The 20,538-nt window shown below is 37.9% G+C and overlaps 1 protein-coding gene across 1 annotated transcript in view; it reads right to left on the bottom strand.

Annotated features, from left to right (window-relative positions):
* Positions 1–20,538, bottom strand: part of LOC127438493 (lysine-specific demethylase 4B-like) — a 64,558-nt gene that overhangs the window by 5,437 nt on the left and 38,583 nt on the right. The window contains exons 9-21 of the mRNA XM_051694124.1: positions 20,481–20,538; positions 18,654–18,883; positions 18,208–18,380; positions 17,980–18,103; positions 11,797–11,975; positions 11,280–11,481; positions 7,375–7,451; positions 7,138–7,193; positions 6,912–7,020; positions 3,285–3,470; positions 1,981–2,148; positions 1,777–1,896; positions 1,232–1,324 (exon numbers count right to left, since the gene is read on the bottom strand). The exon at positions 20,481–20,538 is cut by the window's right edge and continues 139 nt beyond it. Coding sequence (XP_051550084.1) covers positions 1,232–1,324; positions 1,777–1,896; positions 1,981–2,148; positions 3,285–3,470; positions 6,912–7,020; positions 7,138–7,193; positions 7,375–7,451; positions 11,280–11,481; positions 11,797–11,975; positions 17,980–18,103; positions 18,208–18,380; positions 18,654–18,883; positions 20,481–20,538 — 1,775 coding nt within the window. The remainder of the gene's footprint in view (positions 1–1,231; positions 1,325–1,776; positions 1,897–1,980; positions 2,149–3,284; positions 3,471–6,911; positions 7,021–7,137; positions 7,194–7,374; positions 7,452–11,279; positions 11,482–11,796; positions 11,976–17,979; positions 18,104–18,207; positions 18,381–18,653; positions 18,884–20,480) is intronic.

The raw sequence follows: 20,538 nt of genomic DNA, 5'->3' as shown, positions 1-20,538 counted from the left end.
ATGAATAAGACATTTACTCACAGCACACATGAAGCGCTTTTATTTTGAGCTGCATCGGAAAACGTAGGCAGCTGACTTACTACCTTGCTGCCTAATCAGTTAATGGCTTAACTGACAGCTGTTTTGAATGAATGGAACTCTTAAGGAAACTGGTCTCCGAACTCTGAAAAGCACCTTATTTTCATCGTACCTCCGTATACAGCCTCCGGAGGCAGCATTTTCCTGGTTTCGGACTCAGCCTTGAAGTTGCACTCACGCGCTCCTACGGATCCAGCTCGAGTCTCAATCTACAGACAGTTTAAACGGTCTGGATCACCTGCTTGGATTGTGACAGACGGACTGTAATGATTTGTGAATGAGAGGAACTTTTGATCCTGAAGTTTTTGATTCTGGCTGATAGAATATGCGCTTCAGAGGAAGATGGCTGCCGTCACATCATCCAGGTGGATGTTGCACACTGGTGGTGGTTGAGGAGATTCCTCTATACTATGTAAAGCGCTTTGAGTGCCTAAAAAAGCGCTATATAAATGTAAGGAATTATTATTATTATTAAGATATTACAGTAGATGAACGCTCGATGGGAAGAAAACGCTGGATTTTCGTGAGGTTCGTGAATGACATCTTTTTAAATGAGATATCTGCATATTTGCAGATGGTATGTAATAGAAGTTTTATTGATATTTGCCTTTTATCATTAGAAAAGCTACAGGGAACTGTAGAGGAGAGACTGATGGAATACGTGCTTCAGAGAAAGATTTATGAGTGCTCCACAGGATGCTGGATCTGCAGAAGTTTTGTGAGGTTGGTTTATTACATCTGTTTAAATGAGATATGTGCATATTTGCAGACAGTATATATGATATTAGTTTTATTGATATTTGCCTTTTTATCATTAGACAAGATAGACAGGGAACTGTTGAGGAGAGAGAGGGAGAATGAAACACGTGAGCACTTTAACATTATGAGCTCAATCGCATCTGCCACGGCTCTGATATGCAGACCGTTTAAATGAGACTGTTGTGGTCTATTATTGTAGTAGCACGTTGGCATATAACAACAAAACGAACCGTGACTGGTCGTTTACATGTCTCAGACACTTCACATGCAAGCAGGCGATTTTTGCCGCCCTCAAGAAAAAAAACAACTCCAAACGGGAAAGCCTCGGCAATATATCGGTCGACCACTAGTAAAAACATAAGTTGCTTGGCCTGAAGCGAAATACAGTGCTTACCAGACGAGACAAGACCCTCTTGGGTAGATCTTGGTCCAGAGAGTGAATTTCACTTCGCTTCAGTAAGAGCTGCGTCTCATCCTGAAACTCCACCTAGAAAGAAAGCATTCCCACACATTTTTTCTTTCAAAAGCAAAAGCAACCAACACCACCATAACAAGCTACAAACTTTAAACGAGTTTCCAATCAACACTATATTCCAGAACATGCCCCCGTACTTTCAAAACCCGTCAGACTTTCTGCCTTCCAGTTACAGATTACTCATCTGACGCCGCCTGGTAAGTGGGAGAAAGTTTGACTGGAAAGTCTAGCGAGGCTAAATGTGACCTCATCAAAGTGTCAAGATTTCAGCGGGGTTGTTGTTTTGGGGTGCTGTGACTCAGAACTGATAAAAAATAGAAGACTGAGGAGAGAATCTAGAGGTTTGTTAATGCTGACTGGCAGTTTGGGCGGTTCTTGGTATCATTTAGAAGTTTTGCCCCTAGGCGCGTTTCATTAGTTTAGATGTACAATAGAAAGACAGAGCGTAAAGACGTCACAGTTACCTGGTAGTGTCTCTGGACGTGTTCTTTGACAAAAGACGCATTGAGGACTCGTCCATCTATCGTCTTCACAACCACCAGCTCTCCGAGTTCCGGAGGGCCATTGCGCAGACAGTCATGACTCTGAGAGAGAAATCAAACAGATAACAGATAAAACGAATTGTTGCCTTCAGTGCTTTTATTACTATAATATATTCTCTAGCTCACCAGTAAGTTCTCTGGGAAGACGTTATCACAGTACGATCCATCATCGAAGTTGACCTCATAGTAGTTCTGCGAGCCGATACCGGTGATGATGCAGTGATAGAACCAACCGTTGCTGTTCCTGCCGATGACCTCTTGACCTAGAGACAGCTCGCGAGAGCCGTTTTTCACCTGCCGTGGAATGTCGGTTGAAAGCAGTGTTATTATTGTTAATGAAAACTAAGGCAATTTTGGTAACTAAAATAAAAGTGGAAATTAACGTAATAAAACCAAATTATTTTCATGACTACGGGTGTGTTCACACTTGGCAGGTTTGGTTCGATTAAAACGAACTCTGGTGCGATTGCTCTGTTAGTGCGGTTCATTTGAACAAGTGTGAACGCTGCCATCCGAACCTTGGTGCGCACCAAACAAGCGGACCGAGACTGCCTAAATAGTGCTAAATCTCGGTCCGCTTCCAAACGAACTCTGGTGCGGCTCAATTGATTTATGAACGCAACATGGACCAAAGACGTCTAAACGGACCAAAAACAGGAAGTAATTTGCCTAATACTGACCTCAAGCATACCTGGTTCTTCTCATCATAGGAGCTATGTTGCCCATTACAGTTCGGTACAGGCGTCGGAACCGCTGTCAGCCGTCCTTGCAACATATCTTCGTTTGTGTGTGCAACGGAGGAATTCCTGGTGCTGTTTTGACTCCTTTACACATTTTATTAGCTCTTCGTTTGTTCTCAGCTGGTAAAAATACCACCAGCATTGTTTTGGATGTTCGGCAAGTTCCGTTGCAAAATATACGTCATAAAATCTGTCCAATCAGGTTGTGAATTTTTCCCGATGCCTTTTGCTTTGTATCTTTAGGTTCGGTGTTAAAAATGCCAGTGTGAACGCCAAGCGAACCAGGACTAAATGTATCATTTTCTTTTTTGGTCCAGACCAAGAGGACCAAGAGAACCGAACTACAAGTGTGAACACACCCTAAATCTAAATAAAATAAAATAAAAATGACCACTAATTAATTTTAGTTTTTAATACATAATATATTATAAAACTTGAAATCTTTACAATCCACCTTCATTAAACACAAAAATGCCACTACATAGTGATTACACTAGAAGGCTCTTGAAATGTTACTATGTTAAACTTTTAAATATTTGCACTTAACGCATTAAATTGGGCAAAAACTAAATGCTAAGAACTAAAGCTAAGCTTAACTTGAAAAACAACAAACAAAACAGTCAGCAAGTGAAACCTAATGAAAACTAAACTACATTAAAAGGAAACATTTTAAATAGAAATAAATCGTACCTTCTGATTGGTCTGTTTGTGTTTATGGCAGGTGACGGACACCACGTATGGTAAATCGGCAGGCTTCATAACCACTCCAGCGAGAAGGGCACAAGTGGTGTGAAAAGACGTCGAACAGTTGTCATAAGAGCACTGGATACATGCGCCAAAGAACTGTTTGGTCGTCTTGTGGCAGTAGACGCACTTCTGAAATTCGTAACAGAGAAATGCAATTTAGAGATAAACATGGAAATATGGGAAAAAAAACTGTTTACAAGGTTTTTGTTTTATTTTTTCGAAAAATTTTGTTTTATTTTTATGAAAAGTATAATTGATCATTGTTTGATGTCTCTCATATTACTAAAAGCACTTGTCACATAAGCACAAATTTAACTCAAATCAATATTTTCATTCTGGTTTATTTTGTGATATTGACCAGCTGAATGTACATTAATGTACATTTATTAAGTAAAGTGTGTGCCCCACTCTATCTTTCACCATCTTGTTCTTTTCGTTTTTTTCTTGCCAGTCCATCTCCTCTTCCATCCATTTTCGCAGAACCACTCTCAAACATGTACACACTCACACACATGCCGCATGGACAAGGGAATATCGACAGGAATAAAAATTCTTTATTAAATGTCAATACTTCATTTCAGTCCTTTTGGCCAAGCGGCTGTAATGTACAATGGCCTTTCAATGCGGCACCAGCACGGAAATATTTCATTGGCGGGACGAAAGGTTTTGATTTATCGTTCCACAGGGATTGATCAAAAGACAGGCCAATGGGCAAAAGGAAAAAAAGGGGTGATTTACGAACGCCACTCCCTCTGTCATTTATACATATAGACCTGGGGTCCATTTTGTGTTGTGGTGAGAGAATGGATATAGAGGCGGCTCCCTTTTAATCTAGCAGTACGACGAACAACAAACATTTCCTAGCTGTTTCTTTGGGTTGTGTTACTATAGTAGAGAAAATAATGTACAGCCTTTGAAATCTGTAAAAGGTTTTAAATTCATACAAATGCCTGAGAGAAGATAATCTAGCGGTTAAACCAACAAATGTTTCTTAGGTTTATCTTTAGGTTATGCTAGCGTAACAGTGGAAATGACAAAAGCTAAAAAACATGTAATGTTCATACAAACACCTGAGACAGAAAATATTAATGACATTAAGACATAAAGACAACCTGACATTTTCTGCTTGCTAATGGGGAGCTTGCAACTTGAAGCTGAAAACATACCTAAAATCATTACGAACGGTTCATGAAGCGGTCGTTCTGTTCAGTGTTTCATCAGCTAAGCACCTTTTTTATTTCATCGGCAGCCAAAACGACACCAGTAGAGAGCATCTAGTCTCGTTGATGTCAGTTCTTGTTTCTTTAGCAGGTTTTTCTGTACTGCATTTGTAACAATGCACTGAGCACCGCTAGTCGAGCCGTGGGCAAGTCTGTGTGCATTCAAACATGCAGCGGAGGCAGAAACCTGCCTATATAATCAATACAGTTCGTTTAGCACAGTGAGGAATGACATCTGATTATTCAGGCATAATTAATAATGCATCATTCCCCCTGCTCGCCGTGAGGGAGAGCAAGAGAGAGTGCGAGAGAGAGACAGAGAGGGGAAGGAGAAACAGAAAAACAGGAAAACAAAGATCTAATAAAGAAATGAATTAAAAAACAAACAAAGTAGAATTAAATGGAGAAAAAAATGAACAAATGAACAAGCAAAATAAAGAAGAAACGAAACCTGAAGAAGAATATAAGACAAAGAACAAACAAAAGAACGAACAAAACAAAATAATAAATTAAAGAAACAAAAGAATGAACAAAAGAGTACATACAATTGACGAAAGACTGAACAAACAAAAGAGCTAAAAAACGAACAAATAAATGAAATAAAAAATTTAAAGGAGAGAAAACATTTACAAATGATTGAAAAAAAAGACTACAAAGCATTCAGAAAGTATTTTGACCCCTTAATTTTTTTCACATTTTATGCTTTAAATTATTATTATTTTTCCCACATCAATCTGCACTTCATACCCCATAATGACAAAGCAAAAACCAGATCTTTGATAACTTTACAAATTTATTAAAAAGAATAAAACTGAAATCACATTGACAAGTATTCAGACCCTTTAACACTTGAAATTTATCAGGTGCATCCCATTTCTCTGGATCATCTTTGAGATGTTTCTACACTTTGACTGGAGTCCACCTGTGGCAAATTAAATTGATTGTACATGATTTGGAAAGGCACACACCTGTCTATGTAAGGTCTCACAGCTGAAAATGCATATCAGAGCAAAAACCAATCCATGAGGTCAAAGGAACTGCCTGCAGAGCTCAGAGACAGGATTGTGTCAAGGCACAGATCTGGGGAAGGGTACAAAACATTTTTGACTGCATTGAACTTTCCCAAGAGCACAGTGACCTCCATAATTCTTAAATGGAAGAAGTTTGGAACAACCAGGACTCTTCCTAGAGCTGGCCGCCCGGCCAAACTGAGCAATCGGTGGAGAAGGGCCTTGGTAAGAGTGACCAAGAACTTGATGGTCACTCTGGTTGAGCTCCAGAGATCATGTGTGGAGATGGGAGGAACTTGCAGAAGGACAACCATCACTGCAACACTCCATTAATCTGGGCTTTATGGCAGAGTGGCCAGACGGAAGTCTTTTCAGTTTTTTCTTATTAAAAGTTATTAAAAATCTGGCTTTTGCTTTGTCATTATGGGGTATGGAGTGTAGACTGATGTGAAAAAATAATATTGGAAGTATTTTAGCATAAGGCTGCAACATAAAAAAAATGAAGTGGTCTGAATACTTTCTGAATGCACTGTAACAGTAAGCGAAAAACCGAATGGACCCAAGAAACAAAAGTAGTGAAGAATGAACGAGACAAAGAACAAAAGAACAAAATCATAAACCAAAGAATGAATGAAGGAAACAAAGTATGAACAAGAAAAATAATACAACTGATGAAAGACAAAAAAACAAAAGAACTAAAGAACAAACAAATGTACAAAAGAAAAAAACAAAGAGATATAATGAACAAATGAAAGAAACAAAAAAGGAAAGTAAATAAACAGAAAGAGAAAAATAGAATGAACAAACAAACAAAAGAACAAAAGACAAAGAACAAACAGAAAAATGAAAGAACAGACAAACAAACGAAAGATTGAACAAACAAAAGAACTAAAGAATGAAAATGAAACAAAGAAGGAAAGGAACAAAGAAACAAAGAGTAAGCAAAAAAACAGAATGAACGAACGGACAAAAGAACAAACAAAAGACGAAACAAAAGTAAACAAACGAACGAAAAACAAGTGCAACAATAGAATGAATAAAATAAAAGATCGAACAAACAAAACAAAAAGAAACAAATACAAGAAAGAAAAAAGTGAAACAGAGGAAAAATAAACAAACAAATAAAAACAAAACAAACGAAAGAAACGAATAAGGAAACAGAGTAAGAAAAAGAAACAGAATTAACGAACAGATGAAAGAACGAACAAAGGAAAGAATTAAAGAAAAAGATGGAAGATCGAACAAACAAATGGAAGAAAGTAAGGAACAAACAAAAGAATAACAAAAATGTACGTACAGGTTACATACAGCTTTATAAAGTTCACCCTATTTTCACTCACCAGACTCTTTCTGGTGTCGGGGACAGCGGTCACATCCACGGGCTCGCGCTCCACAGCGTTGACAAAACGAACCTCGGCCACAGCGACAGCACAGATTACATGAACCCACCTACGGGCAGGGAACACAACACTTGAACTTAGAAGTCATTTTAAAATTAGCATAAACAGATGCCATGTAGATCCTCAAAGCTCATTATTAATCATAAATGAGTTTCGAATAACACACCTGTCGTCTGTGGTTTTCTTCAGAGCTCCTCCTCTTAAACTACACAAACAGCAGGCCTGCAACGATTTAGGGGTACAGTGCACAGATTTCTGAATAGAAGTCTTAAATGTGATCCTGTCTATGTTATCATTTGGATATCTGACACAAATATTCATTTTAAATGTATGGAATGACCCATGTATGCAACACCAGGCCATGTTTGGGTGAAACGTTTTGCTAAAGGTGTTAGCTACTTACAGCGGTCCACGCCAGTGCAGTACACCGAGAACACATCCAGTCTTTTGGCTTTGTGTTGGGATTGACGCCGTAACAACCTGACAGAGGAGAGGGACGAGAAGTTAAAACTAAACAGATCATTCAAAATCAAATTAATAAACATGACATCAAATATGGTAATAAATGTTTGTGGTCGTATTAGTTTTTGTAATCTTTCTTCAAATTAACCCTCTAAACCTCTGAAACTACGACTTCTTTTCTGATGACAAAATAAAATCAAGTCCCGCCCTAAATTAGTTTGATAGTTAAATATTCAGTTTGAAATTTGAAGTTATGAAAGTTAAATCCGTTACGAAAGTTAAATTATCAAAAACGAATTTTTTTGGAAAACAGCTTTTGAGATTTTGACTAAATAAACAAGTGCAAAAAATATTGCAAACATAAAATCCATTGATAAACCATTATGACTGAAAACCCAATTATACAAAACAGTATTTGGGTTACTATTACATTTCTTAATGCTGGTAACTATAATTATATTATTAGTTAATTCCAAACAACACAACTGGCTGATTTCGGAAAACCCGTAAATACGCAAATATATTCGAGAATGGAAAAATCTTCGTAAATATAATAATATCGATAGTTGATGCTAAACGACAGAATCTGTTGATTTCTAAATAGAAATCGTAAATATGGAAATATATTCATAAATGGAAATATCTTCATAAATATGATCATTTTGTTAGTTGATGCCAAACAACACAACTGGCTGATTTTGGAAAACTCGTAAATATGCAAATATATTCGAGAATGGAAAAATCTTCGTAAATATAATAATATTGTTAGTTTATACCGAACAACACAACTGGCTGATGTTTGAAAATTCGTAAATATGAAAATATATTCATAAATATTGTTAGTTGATGCCAAACAACACAATCAGCTGATTTAGAAAAATCTTAAATATATTAGCAAATGGAAATATCTTCATGAATATAATAATATTGTTAGTCAGTGGCGAACACCACAATACGCTGATATTTGAAAACTCATAAATATGGAAATATATTCATAAATAGAAATATATTCATACATTTATTAATATTGTTAGTTGATGCCAAACATCACAACTGGCTCATTTTGGAAAACTCATAAATATGCAAATATATTCGTAAATATAATAATATCATTAGTTGTGGTTCTGTGGTAAAACAGTATTTAGAGTTACTATTAAACTTACGAACGCTAGTAACTAGCAGTATACAAAAGCATTGATGTTGTTTGATTGTTTTCGCCGATGCCCAACAATCAAGAACCCGTTGTTTCCAGTAATTATTCTACACAACCTTCCATTGTAAGTCACGAAAATGGACAGTGATATTCGGAGCGATCATTTTAAAGACCTTTCATGCTGTTGGTGAAAGCTAAGAGCAATAGAAAAGCTCTTTTTGACACAATGTAATTTCCCCTTCTCTGCTGTTTTATCGAAAACACCAGCTTTCACCAGCTGTGGCCACCACATCAGCGGCAGGTAAACTGTTTGATCAAGCCATGCTTGAGCCATAAAAACAAGACAAATGTCAAAATATAAGTTCCACAGAAGAGAGTCAGATTGGTTTGAAACAACACTGGGGTGAATGAATAATGATTTGATGCACGCAAACACACACCAAACACACACAAAAAAAACCCTAATTTTCATAACTGCTGGAAGAATGTTTGAATTTAAGCATACAAGTTGAAACCGGGTTGGTAGAAAATAGCATCGAGAAATGAAGAGGGAAAGCTAGCATCCACACAAACACACAAGTAACAAGCTCTCTTTCACTTCACGTCTCATTCTTTAAGAAAAGCAAACAAACAACCTGAAAGAAGTAACTAGAAGTGGGGTAAAGTTGGGGATTTTTGGCTGAAACAGTTCCAACAGGGGTTGCTCCATGTTTATTTTGCCTGCGTTTTGTTGCTGGTTCCTCAAGAACAATATCAGAGCTATTAAAAGTGTTGTTCTATAACTGCTTTAATGGTTCATCCAATCAGATTTATAAGCCGTGTTTCTTTGTAAAATGTATATAAAGATAGTGGCATTAAGCAGAGGTAGGACTGAAAACATGAGCAAGTGTACTTATGACACAGTGATGACTTTAATTAGTTTGACAGAGTGAAAACGGAGTGACGTTAAACTGATTAGTGTGGCTAAAAGCAGACTAATATAGAATGACTCATCTGAGAGCGATCATACTTTATAAATCAGTCAAGCACATGCAACAACTGCCTCAGTAGTGGTTCTAGCTTGTATGGGGCCTTGGGCGAAACCCACTTCAACACGCCCCCCAAAGTTGTTGACGGTGGGGGTGGGCCCTCGTGACGCCCTCCCGCAAGATGCCGCCCTGGGCAACTGCCCATGTCACCCATGCCTAAATCCGCCACTGAACTGCCTCACATTTGCTATAATAAACTTAAAATTGAGGAAAAAAGACAGCCAACGGTACTGCCTTACTTAGTTTAACCCTAATTTAACTCTATTGAAAAATCTTTGTAAATGTATTAATATTTTCTCCCCAATTTGTAATGCCCAGTTCCCAATGCGCTCCAAGTCCTCGTGGTGGCGTAGTGACTCGCCTCAATCCGGGTGGCGGAGAACGAATCCCAGTTGCCTCCGCGTCTGAGACCGTCAATCCGCGCATCTTATCACATGGCTTGTTGAGCGCGTTACCGCGGAGACACGCTTCACGCCATCCACGCACAACTCACCACGTGCCCCACCAAGAGCGAACCACATTATAGCGACCACGAGGAGGTTACCCCATGTGACTCTACCCTCCCTAGCAACCGGGCCAGTGTGGTTGCTTAGGAGACCTGGCTGGAGTCACTCAGCACGCTCTGGGATTCGAACTCGCAAACTCCAGGGGTGGTAGTCAGCGTCAGTACTCACTGAGCTACCCAGGCCCCCAAATTTATTAATATTGTTAGTTGATGCCAAACAGCACAACTGGCTGATTTTGGAAAAACTCGTAAATATGGAAATATATTAATGTTTTCGTAAATATAATAATATCGTTAGTTGATGCCAAACATCACATTGGGCTGATTTCTGAAAACTCGAAAAATACGGAAATATATTTGTAAATGGAAATAATCAAACTGAAATCAGTAGGAACATTGTGACAGTCATTATGGATTTCTGGACCCGTATGAATGAAAAGTTGGCATGAAACATATATGTCATTTTCATTTAAAGGAAGACAGGACTTTATGTTTTCCAGTAAAAATATCTAAACATACTTCAAATAAATGTACTTAAGGCAAAATTCAGTAGGATAGTTAAGCTTGTTTTCAAAAAAAAGTTTGTTTTTTCTCGTTTCTCATTATTGTTTTTTCTCAGAAGGTTGGATTGAAGCATTATGTTCCAATATATCATTTTCATTTAAAGGAAGTCAGACAGATAGCACAGAAAGGGCCAATCAGAGAGCAGTGAGAGCACCTCAGTGAACTCCACACTTGCGTACGTCCGAGCCCACAGTCTCTCTCACACACGGATGGACTAATTGGCTACGCGTCTTACACTCAGGCCGAGAAGAGAAACACTTTTTTGTCTGTTTCTTACTACAGGAGGTTTTTTTTTTACCCTCAAAATAAATAACAGTGCTAAAGTTCAGGCTGACTGACAGTAAATTGGTTGGAGTGACTTTTCAGGCCTTGTGAGATGCTCTTGAGGGCCCCGTGAAGAAATTAAAGAGAGAATCAGGGTTTGGAACAACATGATGAGAAGTAAATGATATCAGAATTTTCATTTTTGGGTGAGCCATTTCGGTTTACTTTTGTTCAATAAATAATAATGTTAAATCTGGGTCCTGAAGTAAAACCAGTTAAGAACTACTGCATTAAATGGTGCAGATCGAGTTATCTGAAAGGTTTGAACTCACTTGCATGGACTTGCAGACTGCAGCTACTGCAGGATAGAAGAATGCTGGTACCGTCATCACCGATGTGTGAATTTGACGGCAGAGGTTCTGTGTTCTCAGCACCGGCACTGAAGCACATCTCCGGGACCAACGGACGGGTGCAAGTCCCAAACCAAGAGACCGACCCGGGCGTGTCCGAGACATGGAAGGGGTCCTTAAGAGCCTAACACGTTTACACACAAACAAACACATTTGAGAGGTGAACATGTTGAATTGTAGAAAAAACAAACACAAAAACCGAACAAACTGTGATTGGTCGCTTTAGACCGAATGGTAAAAAAACATTTAAAAAAAAAAAAAAAAAAGGAAAACTATTGGAAAAACACAGCGGACTGAGTACAAGTAAAATAGTTCATTAGTCTAACGGTAGGCTGTCTGATAGGGATACAGAAATTGGATCAAATGAGACTTACAAAATTAAAACGTCAAATTTAGTCTGACTTAATTGGAGTTATTTCTAATCGGATCAGTGCATCACCTGTTTGTATGGACAGAACAGCATGCACACAGCGCAGTGGGGCTCGATGGTTGCCATGGCAGCATTGAACTGTTTCTCAGAGAGGAAGTTTGGTGTGCGGTTCTGCCACAGATCACTCTCCTCCGCCTTCTTGGCTTCCTGTTCCACACCGCCCCCTACTGGCAGCCCAGAGTACAGCTCTACAGGGACAACAGAGGCCATATAAAACATATAAGATTTATCACACGCAAGAACAATAACAGTAAACAAATAGATTTCCATTTACTGAAAAGAAACTTAAATATAGATAGAGGGAGAGAGAAATGTATTTGTTAGATACACAGGGATAAAAACAATAAAAATTCAGTATACAAAAGATCAAAAATTTGTTTTTAAAAATATGAAAAAAATAACAGACCGATTCAATATACAATTCCATAATCTGTTCCCTCGCAATACGTTTTGTTCCCTTAAAAATAAGTTTTGCGTTCACTCACATCAGTTTGCGTTCCCTCGCAATAAGTTTTGCTTTTTTTTTTTTGCAATAGTTTGTGTTCCTTTGCAATAAGTTTTGCGTTCTTTCACAACAGTTTGCGTTCCCTTGCAGTAAGTTTTGCGTTCCCACGCAATAAGTTTGGGTTCCTTTGCAATAAGTTTTGCGTTCCCTCGCAATAAGTTTGGGTTCCGTCGCAATACGTTTTGCGTTCCCTCACAACAGTTTGTGTTCCTTTGCAATAAGTTTTGCGTTCCCTCGCAACAGTTTGGGTTCCGTCGCAATAAGTTTTGCGTTCCCTCACAATAAGTTTGGGTTCCGTCGCAATACGTTTTGCGTTCCCTCGCAACAGTTTGCATTCCTCTGCAATAAGTTATGCGTTCCCTTGCAATAAGTTTGGGTTCCTTTGCAATAAGTTTGTTGTTCCCTCGCAATAAATTTGGGTTCCGTCGCAATACCTTTTGCATTGCCTCGCAACAAGTTTGGCGTTCCCTCGCAACAGTTTGCATTCCTCTGCAATAAGTTTTGCGTTCCCTTGCACTAAGTTTGGGTTCTTTTGCAATAAGTTTGTTGTTCCCTCGCAATAAGTTTTGCGTTGCCTCGCAATAAGTTTTGCATTCCCTCGCAATAAGTTTGGGTTCCTTTGCAATACGTTTTGCGTTCCCTCACAACAGTTTGCATTCCTTTGCAATACGTTTTGCGTTCCCTCACAACAGTTTGTGTTCCTTTGCAATAAGTTTTGCGTTCCCTCGCAATAAGTTTGGGTTCCTTTGCAATAAGTTTTGCGTTCCCTCGCAATAAGTTTGGGTTCCTTTGCAATACATTTTGCGTTCCCTCACAACAGTTTGTGTTCCTTTGCAATAAGTTTTGCGTTCCCTCGCAATAAGTTTGGGTTCCTTTGCAATAAGTTTTGCGTTCCCTCGCAATAAGTTTGGGTTCCTTTGCAATACATTTTGCGTTCCCTCGCAACAGTTTGCATTCCTTTGCAATAAGTTTTGCATTCCCTCGCAATAAGTTTGGGTTCCTTTGCAATAAGTTTTGCGTTCCCTCGCAATAAGTTTAGGTTCCATCGCAATACGTTTTGCATTGCCTCGCAACAAGTTTTGTGTTCCCTCGCAACAGTTTGCATTCCTTTGCAATAAGTTTTGCATTCCCTCGCAATAAGTTTGGGTTCCTTTGCAGTAAGTTTTGCGTTCCCTCGCAACAGTTTGCATTCTTTTGCAATAAGTTTTGCATTCCCTCACAACAGTTTGTGTTCCTTTGCAATAAGTTTTGCGTTCCCTCGCAACAGTTTGCATTCCTTTGCAATAAGTTTTGCATTCCCTCGCAATAAGTTTGGGTTCCATCGCAATACGTTTTGCATTGCCTCGCAACAAGTTTTGTGTTCCCTCACAACAGTTTGCATTCCTTCGCAATAAGATTTGTGTTCCATAGCAACAAGCTTTGTGTTCCCTCCTTGCCCGTCCTTTAACTGTTACAGTGGTGCCGAAACCCGGGAGGGAGGAAGGATGCGCTGTCGCAGAGTCCTTGCCGCTGCCGTCCGCCAGAGGAGCAACCGTGGCTGTCTGCCTGGGGACGGAGGGGTCACTGCCGGCCAGCGAGAGCCAGACGACCCGCTGCCATCCACTGAGAAGGGGAGGGGTGGTTCCTCCACCAGGAGTCCAGGGATCGCTGATCATCTGATTCAGAGCCAGCCATGCACCCTCATGGCCCGGCCACGCCCTCCTCCTCATCACATTTGCATTCCCTCAAAAAAAGTTTTGCGTTCCCTCGCAATAAGTTTTGCATTTCCTCAGAATAATTTGTGTGTTCCCTCACAACAGTTTGCGTTCCCTTGGAAAAAGTTTAGCATTAACTCGCAATAAGTTTTGCTTTTTGTTTTTGCAATACTTTGTGATTCCTTTGCAATAGCTTTATTATGAAAATTAACCATGGTTTTACTACAGTAACTATAGTTCAACAACAATATTTGTTTTAAAACCACACTAACAACAAAATATATCATGGTTTTATTAGAGTAACCATATTTTACTGTGATATTTCAAGTAAAACCATAGTAATAATAAAGGAAAATCAAAACTATGGTGATAAAAATGTATTCTGCCAAAAAATCATTGTCAGTCTTTGTTACTGGAGGTTTACTATAATGAAACTATGGTTAATTTTTTAAGGACATGCTTTTTTGGAAGTAAAAATAGTTTTAAATGTCATGGTACCACATATTAGCCATAGTGTTACTATAGTAAAGCTGTGTTTGGCAGAATGATCATGATTACCATAACTTTGATTTTCCTGTATTATTACTATGGTTTTACTACATATCATGATTTGTGTTCAAATAAATGCAAAATCTTATTGTGAGGGAACACAAAACTATTTCAGGAAATAAATTCCCTCTTTGGAAATGATAAAAAAAAAATGGGTCTGTATTTAAATGGACAGTACATTTAAAACGGAGTTTAATTAATTGCAGAAAAGTGTAGAAGACAGATATCAAGGATTTCAATACAATTCTGCTTTGCAAAAACTGTAAATAAATATTCTTTAATGGTAAAGGAATGATATACATGTTAAATTGGGCTCCATGTTATTTTTCTACCCTTTGTTTAAAAAGCGTTTTATGTAGATGGCAGGTAAATGAAGGGTCCAGATGTTTTTTGGACTGTTTTAATACTCTCCCCACAGTGATTGCGGGATACTCTAAGTGCTACCATGGTAAAAGTTTACAGCTGTCTGTCTGTTCATAACACACAGTTCAGAAAAATCAATAACTGTCTTTCAGCTACTCCATTTTATAAACCAACAATTGTTTGTGGCTGCTTTCTTTCAAACCTCATTGCTTTTGCTGTTTGTACTCTCAAAATAATATTACCCACTCGAAATACACACACACACACACACACACAAAACAAACAAGCAAACAAACAAACACATAAAAACATCTCTCAACCAAACTAGAAAACTCTGAATTGGAAAACCAATATGGGTTGACATAAAATACAGCTTCGATTTTAGACATCTATATTTTTCAAACATGTCATTCTTTTCTCAATCCTTTCTTAAAGTTACATAAATACCATTTATATTTTTATAAACAGTGCACTCAATATGTTGAAAAATATGTGTATATTACCATCTAATTTCCTCTGTCTCTATTTCAGACAGAGTGGACGTTGTACACTCGCCCTGCTGCTGTCGCAAAGTGACTTTGATTGTAGATAATTGGGAGCACATGACCCATAGATCAATTAAATGTCTGAACGAGTCTCCCTTGCTCTGACTCCAAGATGAAGCGTAACATGTTAGGAGCCGTTCACATCGAACACATTTTTGCGTCCATCTACTCTATTTTTCCATAGTTTTTCAATGTAAACATGCGCTAGACAAGCGTCTTTGACCGCTGTGCTGCGCCATTGCTGTTTTTTCAGCGTCTCTTTGCAGGAATGCAATGTTTTCTAGATGCCGTGTAAAGTAAAAAAAAAAAACGTTAACTTTTAAAAATGAGTCTTGAAACACCTGCATTTTGCTATTTTTGTTGCAATGCGACTAGCTTTTTTTAGCGCAAGAACACGTTTGTGGTAAGTTTGGGTTCCTTTGCAATAAGTTTTGGATTCCCTCGCAACAGTTTGCATTCCTTTTTTATTCCAATTTATTTTTGCATAAATCATTTGTAAAAAAATGTCGCAAAAAATTATATATTTGTTATTCTTGTTGCACTCAAGTCTGTCTTGGATATTATTATTCTGATGCAACTGAAACTTTGTAATACAGCACTTTCGTACTACTGTCTCGTTAAGATGATTCGCTTATAATGTGTTCCTCTTTTGTAAGTCGCTTTGGATAAAAGCGTCTGCCAAATGAATAAATGTAAAAACTATTCTTACGCAAGTTGTCGCACGCAACAATAGTTTTACAAACGTCTTTCAATTGTTTATTGATGTCCATCATTTATTAAATATTAGCCTAAACAAATTTGCGTTAAATGTTCGTAAAACTATTCTAACGCATATTAGAATCGAATGTGACAATTCATATAAAAAAATTGTTTACTCACTTTTTACAAATATAATTCGATTTTATGATTATCATTTATGAAACACATGCAAAACGTATTTCCATGTGACAACTGACATAAATAGTTTTACAAGCATCTTTCAATTGTACATTGATGTCCACATTTATGAAATATAAGCCGAAACAATTTTGCGTTAAATGTTTATAAAACTATTCTTACGCAAATTGTGCATGGACTTGAACGTGACAACTCATCCAAAAATGGTTTTACGAACGTTTTGCGTTCCCTCGCAACAGTTTGCATTCCTTTGCAATATGTTTTGCGTTCCCTCACAACAGTTTGTGTTCCTTTGCAATAAGTTTTGCATTCCCTTGCAACAGTTTGCATTCCTTTTTTATTCCAATTTATTTTTGCGTAAATCATTTGTAAAAAAATGTCGCAAAAAATTATATATTTTTTATTTTTGTTGCACTCAAGTCTGTCTTGGATATTATTATTCCGATGCAACTGAAACTTTGTAATACAGCACTTTCGTACTACTGTCTCGTTAAGATGAATCGCTCATAATGTATTCCTCTTTTGTAAGTCGCTTTGGATAAAAGCATCTGCCAAATGATTAAATGTAAATGTAAAAACTATTCTTACGCAAGTTGTCGCACGCAACAATAGTTTTACAAACGTCTTTCAATTGTTCATTGATGTCCATCATTTATTAAATATTAGCCTAAACAAATTTGCGTTAAATGTTCGTAAAACTATTCTAACGCATATTTTTGCATTGAATCAAATGTGACAATTCATATAAAAAAATTGTTTACTAACTTTTTACAAATATAATTCGATTTTATGATTATAATTTATGAAACACAAGCAAAACATATTTCCATGTGACAATTGACATAGTTTTACAAGCATCTTTCAATTGTACATTGATGTCCACATTTATGAAATATAAGCCGAAACAATTTTGCGTTAAATGTTTATAAAACTATTCTTACGCAAATTGTGCATTGACTTGAACGTAACAACTCATCCAAAAATGGTTTTACGAACTTTCATGAGTATTCTATTTTATGAATGTCATCTCTGAAACATGAGTAAAACTAATTTCTGCGCAAAACATTCGTAAATCTATTTTCATATAAATTGCTGCATGCGACAATGTACATAAGAATATTTTTATGAATGTCTTTCGGTTTTAATTTTATATTGATGTCCATTCATGAAACACAAGCATAACAAATGTGCGTAAATCATTCGTAAATCTATTCTCACATACATTGTTGCATGTGACAATTTACATAAGAATGGTTTTACGAATGTCTTCTTATTTTAATTTTATATTGATGTCCATCAGCTATGAAGTATGAGCAAAACAAATGTGCACCAATTTTTTATAAAACTATTCTTAAGTAAACTGTCGGATTAAATTGAAAGTTACAATTTAAGTAAGAAAGGTTCGCGGAATCTGTTCTACTCCTGTTTTATGAATATGGCCTAACGTATTTAGAGTACTAGAGTACAAACCCAAACACGTAGCAAAACTTAAAGTTATACATGTATAACTAACAGAACAGTATGCTTTTTGCACATTATATAGTAGGGAAGTATGCATATTAAGAGACAGGGTGGGAAACATTTAATGTAAGTTTTTCAAAGCGTCTAATGTCAATAATGTAATGAAAACAGTACCCACCCTCATCGCTGGAGGCTTCCTGTTTGACGATAGAGAGAGGTGAGCGCATGGGCGGCTTGCTGAATGGATGTCTTCTGCTCTTCTTTACCTCCATCTTCTTCTTCAGCTTTTTGAAGGGACTCGCCTGAGATCAACAACAAAAAACATTTTTTTCATATTGGCCTTAATGCAAAGATAATTTGGCTCAATCCTGTTGTGGGAGGTTCTGCAGAAACAGGGAGATCTTACCTGTAGGCCGGCTGCTACATTATTTTGGTTCTGAAGGTCGTTCGTCGTGGCGAACTGTTCAAACGCCTGCTGGAAGGTCATGTCATCTGGAATCTTCGGCTTCTTTTTCTTTCTCTTTTTCTGCTCGCCATTTACCGGTGGAAGATCCTGGGAATCCGTTTTGCCATCTTCAACTGGTACAAGCAAACAAAGAAAAAAAGTACGTGAAGAAAGCATTTGAAATCAGATCAAACATTTGATTCAAGAGCTTCGGTGGTGGGAAGATTTTCAGACCGGTTTAGAACGACAGTTCCAATTTTCACTTTTAGGTGAAATATTACTTTTGAAGACGCAAATGCTGACATGTATTGGGAAACTCTCCTCATTAGCATTAATTTCCTGTTTGGTGTGTATTTTAACAAGCTTTGAAAAGCATTGGAAATATGACTGTTTTAGTTTGTTTTCACCTTCTCCCCGGAGCGCCGCCTCGGCCTGTTCCTGTTCTTCTCTCTCCAGCGCCTCCAGCGTTAGGAGCGCCTCCCTCGCCATGCGCTCGTCTCTCTGTTTCCTCCTGTGCTCTTCTCGCTCCTCCACCTTACGCAGGTACTCGGTCATGTCCAGCTCGATTCCTTCCTCCTCCAGAACCTTCAATTCCTCCAGCTTCAGACGGCGGAACTGTTTCACCTTCGCCTGAGTTCTACGATGAACATAACGACAGAAAAGTGAGTTCTGAAAAAAATGAGCCTTTTGACTTTTTAAATAAATATTCATGGACTTCTTGTTCTCAATTCTTGGAAACATATTGGGCCTCATTCATGAAACACTAGCGCAAATTCATGAAATTACAAAAATACTTTTTTTAAACCATTCTTTGCTAAATTGTCGCAGTGAAATGAATGTGACTCATGCAAGACTGATTTTACTAACTTTTTTTACGAACATCATTCGATTTTACAATATCATTCACAAAACACAAAAACCCAACCAAAACTAATGGGTGTGAATAATTCATAAAACTATTGTCACATAAACTGTTGCATGTAACAATATTACATAACACCTTTATATAACATTTGACAAATGTCTTTCAATTAAAATTTTACAATAATGTCTGTTACTTTTTTTATTTTTTATTATTACATTTTTTTATTTTCTCCCCTATTCTCCCCAATTTGGAATGCCCAATTCCCAATGTGCTCCAAGTCCTCGTGGTGGCAAAGTGACTCGCCTCAATCCGGGTGGCGGAGGACGAATCTCAGTTGCTTGTTGCCACGGAGACATGGTGCGTGTGGAGGCTTCATGCTATTCTCTGCAGCATCCACACACAACTCACCACGCGCCCCACCGAGAGCGAGAACCACATTATAGCAACCACGAGGAGGTTACCCCATGTGACTCTACCCTCCCTAGCAACCGGGCCAATTTGGTTGCTTAGGAGACCTGGCTGGAGTCACTCAGCACACCCTGGATTCGAACTCACGACTCCAGGTGTGGTAGTCAGTGTCAATACTGCCGAGCTAAACAGGCCCCCCAATACTGTCCGTTATTTATGAAATATGAGCAAAATAAATTTGCATTTATTTGGCCTCATTCAAGAAACACAAGTACCAGTAAAAAGAGACTGTTGCACGTGAAAATCCCAGGAGATCATCAGTTACAGAAATGCTCAAACCAGCCCATCTGGCACCAACAATCATGCCACGCTCCAAATCACTGAGATCACATTTTTTCCCCATTCTGATGGTTGATGTGAACATTAACTGAAGCTCCTGACCAGTATCTGCATGATTTTATACATTAAACTGCTGCCACACGATTGGCTGATTAGATAATCGCATGAACAAGTAGATGTACAGGTGTTCCTAATAAAGTGGCCGGTGAGTGTACATCATCAGTATAGAGATTCTTACACAAGTTGCACAATTCATTGGGTTTACAAACGATTACGCACAAATTTGTTCTGTTCACGTTTCATGAAATTACTTTTCTATTATGCTGATGCAATCAAGTGGAGGGAAAAGAATCCTAACCAATTACATCGTAGCAAATGCTCCACGATCCAATCAAATCCTCATGGATAAAATAAAGTTTGCTTTTGCCAAAGAAAAATGTCCTATTGTTTGTAAACAAGTCGTAGTATCTTATGCAATTTTGCTTCTTGGGCAACTTGATCTTGTTTTAAGGATGTTCAGATATTTTTACTGGAAAACAAGACAAAAGATACTCGTTTTCATTTCCGTCAAATTAAATATGGCATCTATTCTGACTAAGGTTCATATCGGCTCATAACTGACCTGCGTAGGAGTTTCTCTCTGTATGTAACTCTGGTTTTCCTCCAGTGCTCGAGTTCGG

The sequence above is a fragment of the Myxocyprinus asiaticus genome, chromosome 49 (assembly GCF_019703515.2).
Source record: "Myxocyprinus asiaticus isolate MX2 ecotype Aquarium Trade chromosome 49, UBuf_Myxa_2, whole genome shotgun sequence".
Classification (NCBI taxonomy): Eukaryota; Metazoa; Chordata; class Actinopteri; order Cypriniformes; family Catostomidae; genus Myxocyprinus; species Myxocyprinus asiaticus.
The sequence above is the reverse complement of the archived record's forward strand: the minus strand, read 5'-3'. Positions and strand labels throughout refer to the sequence as shown.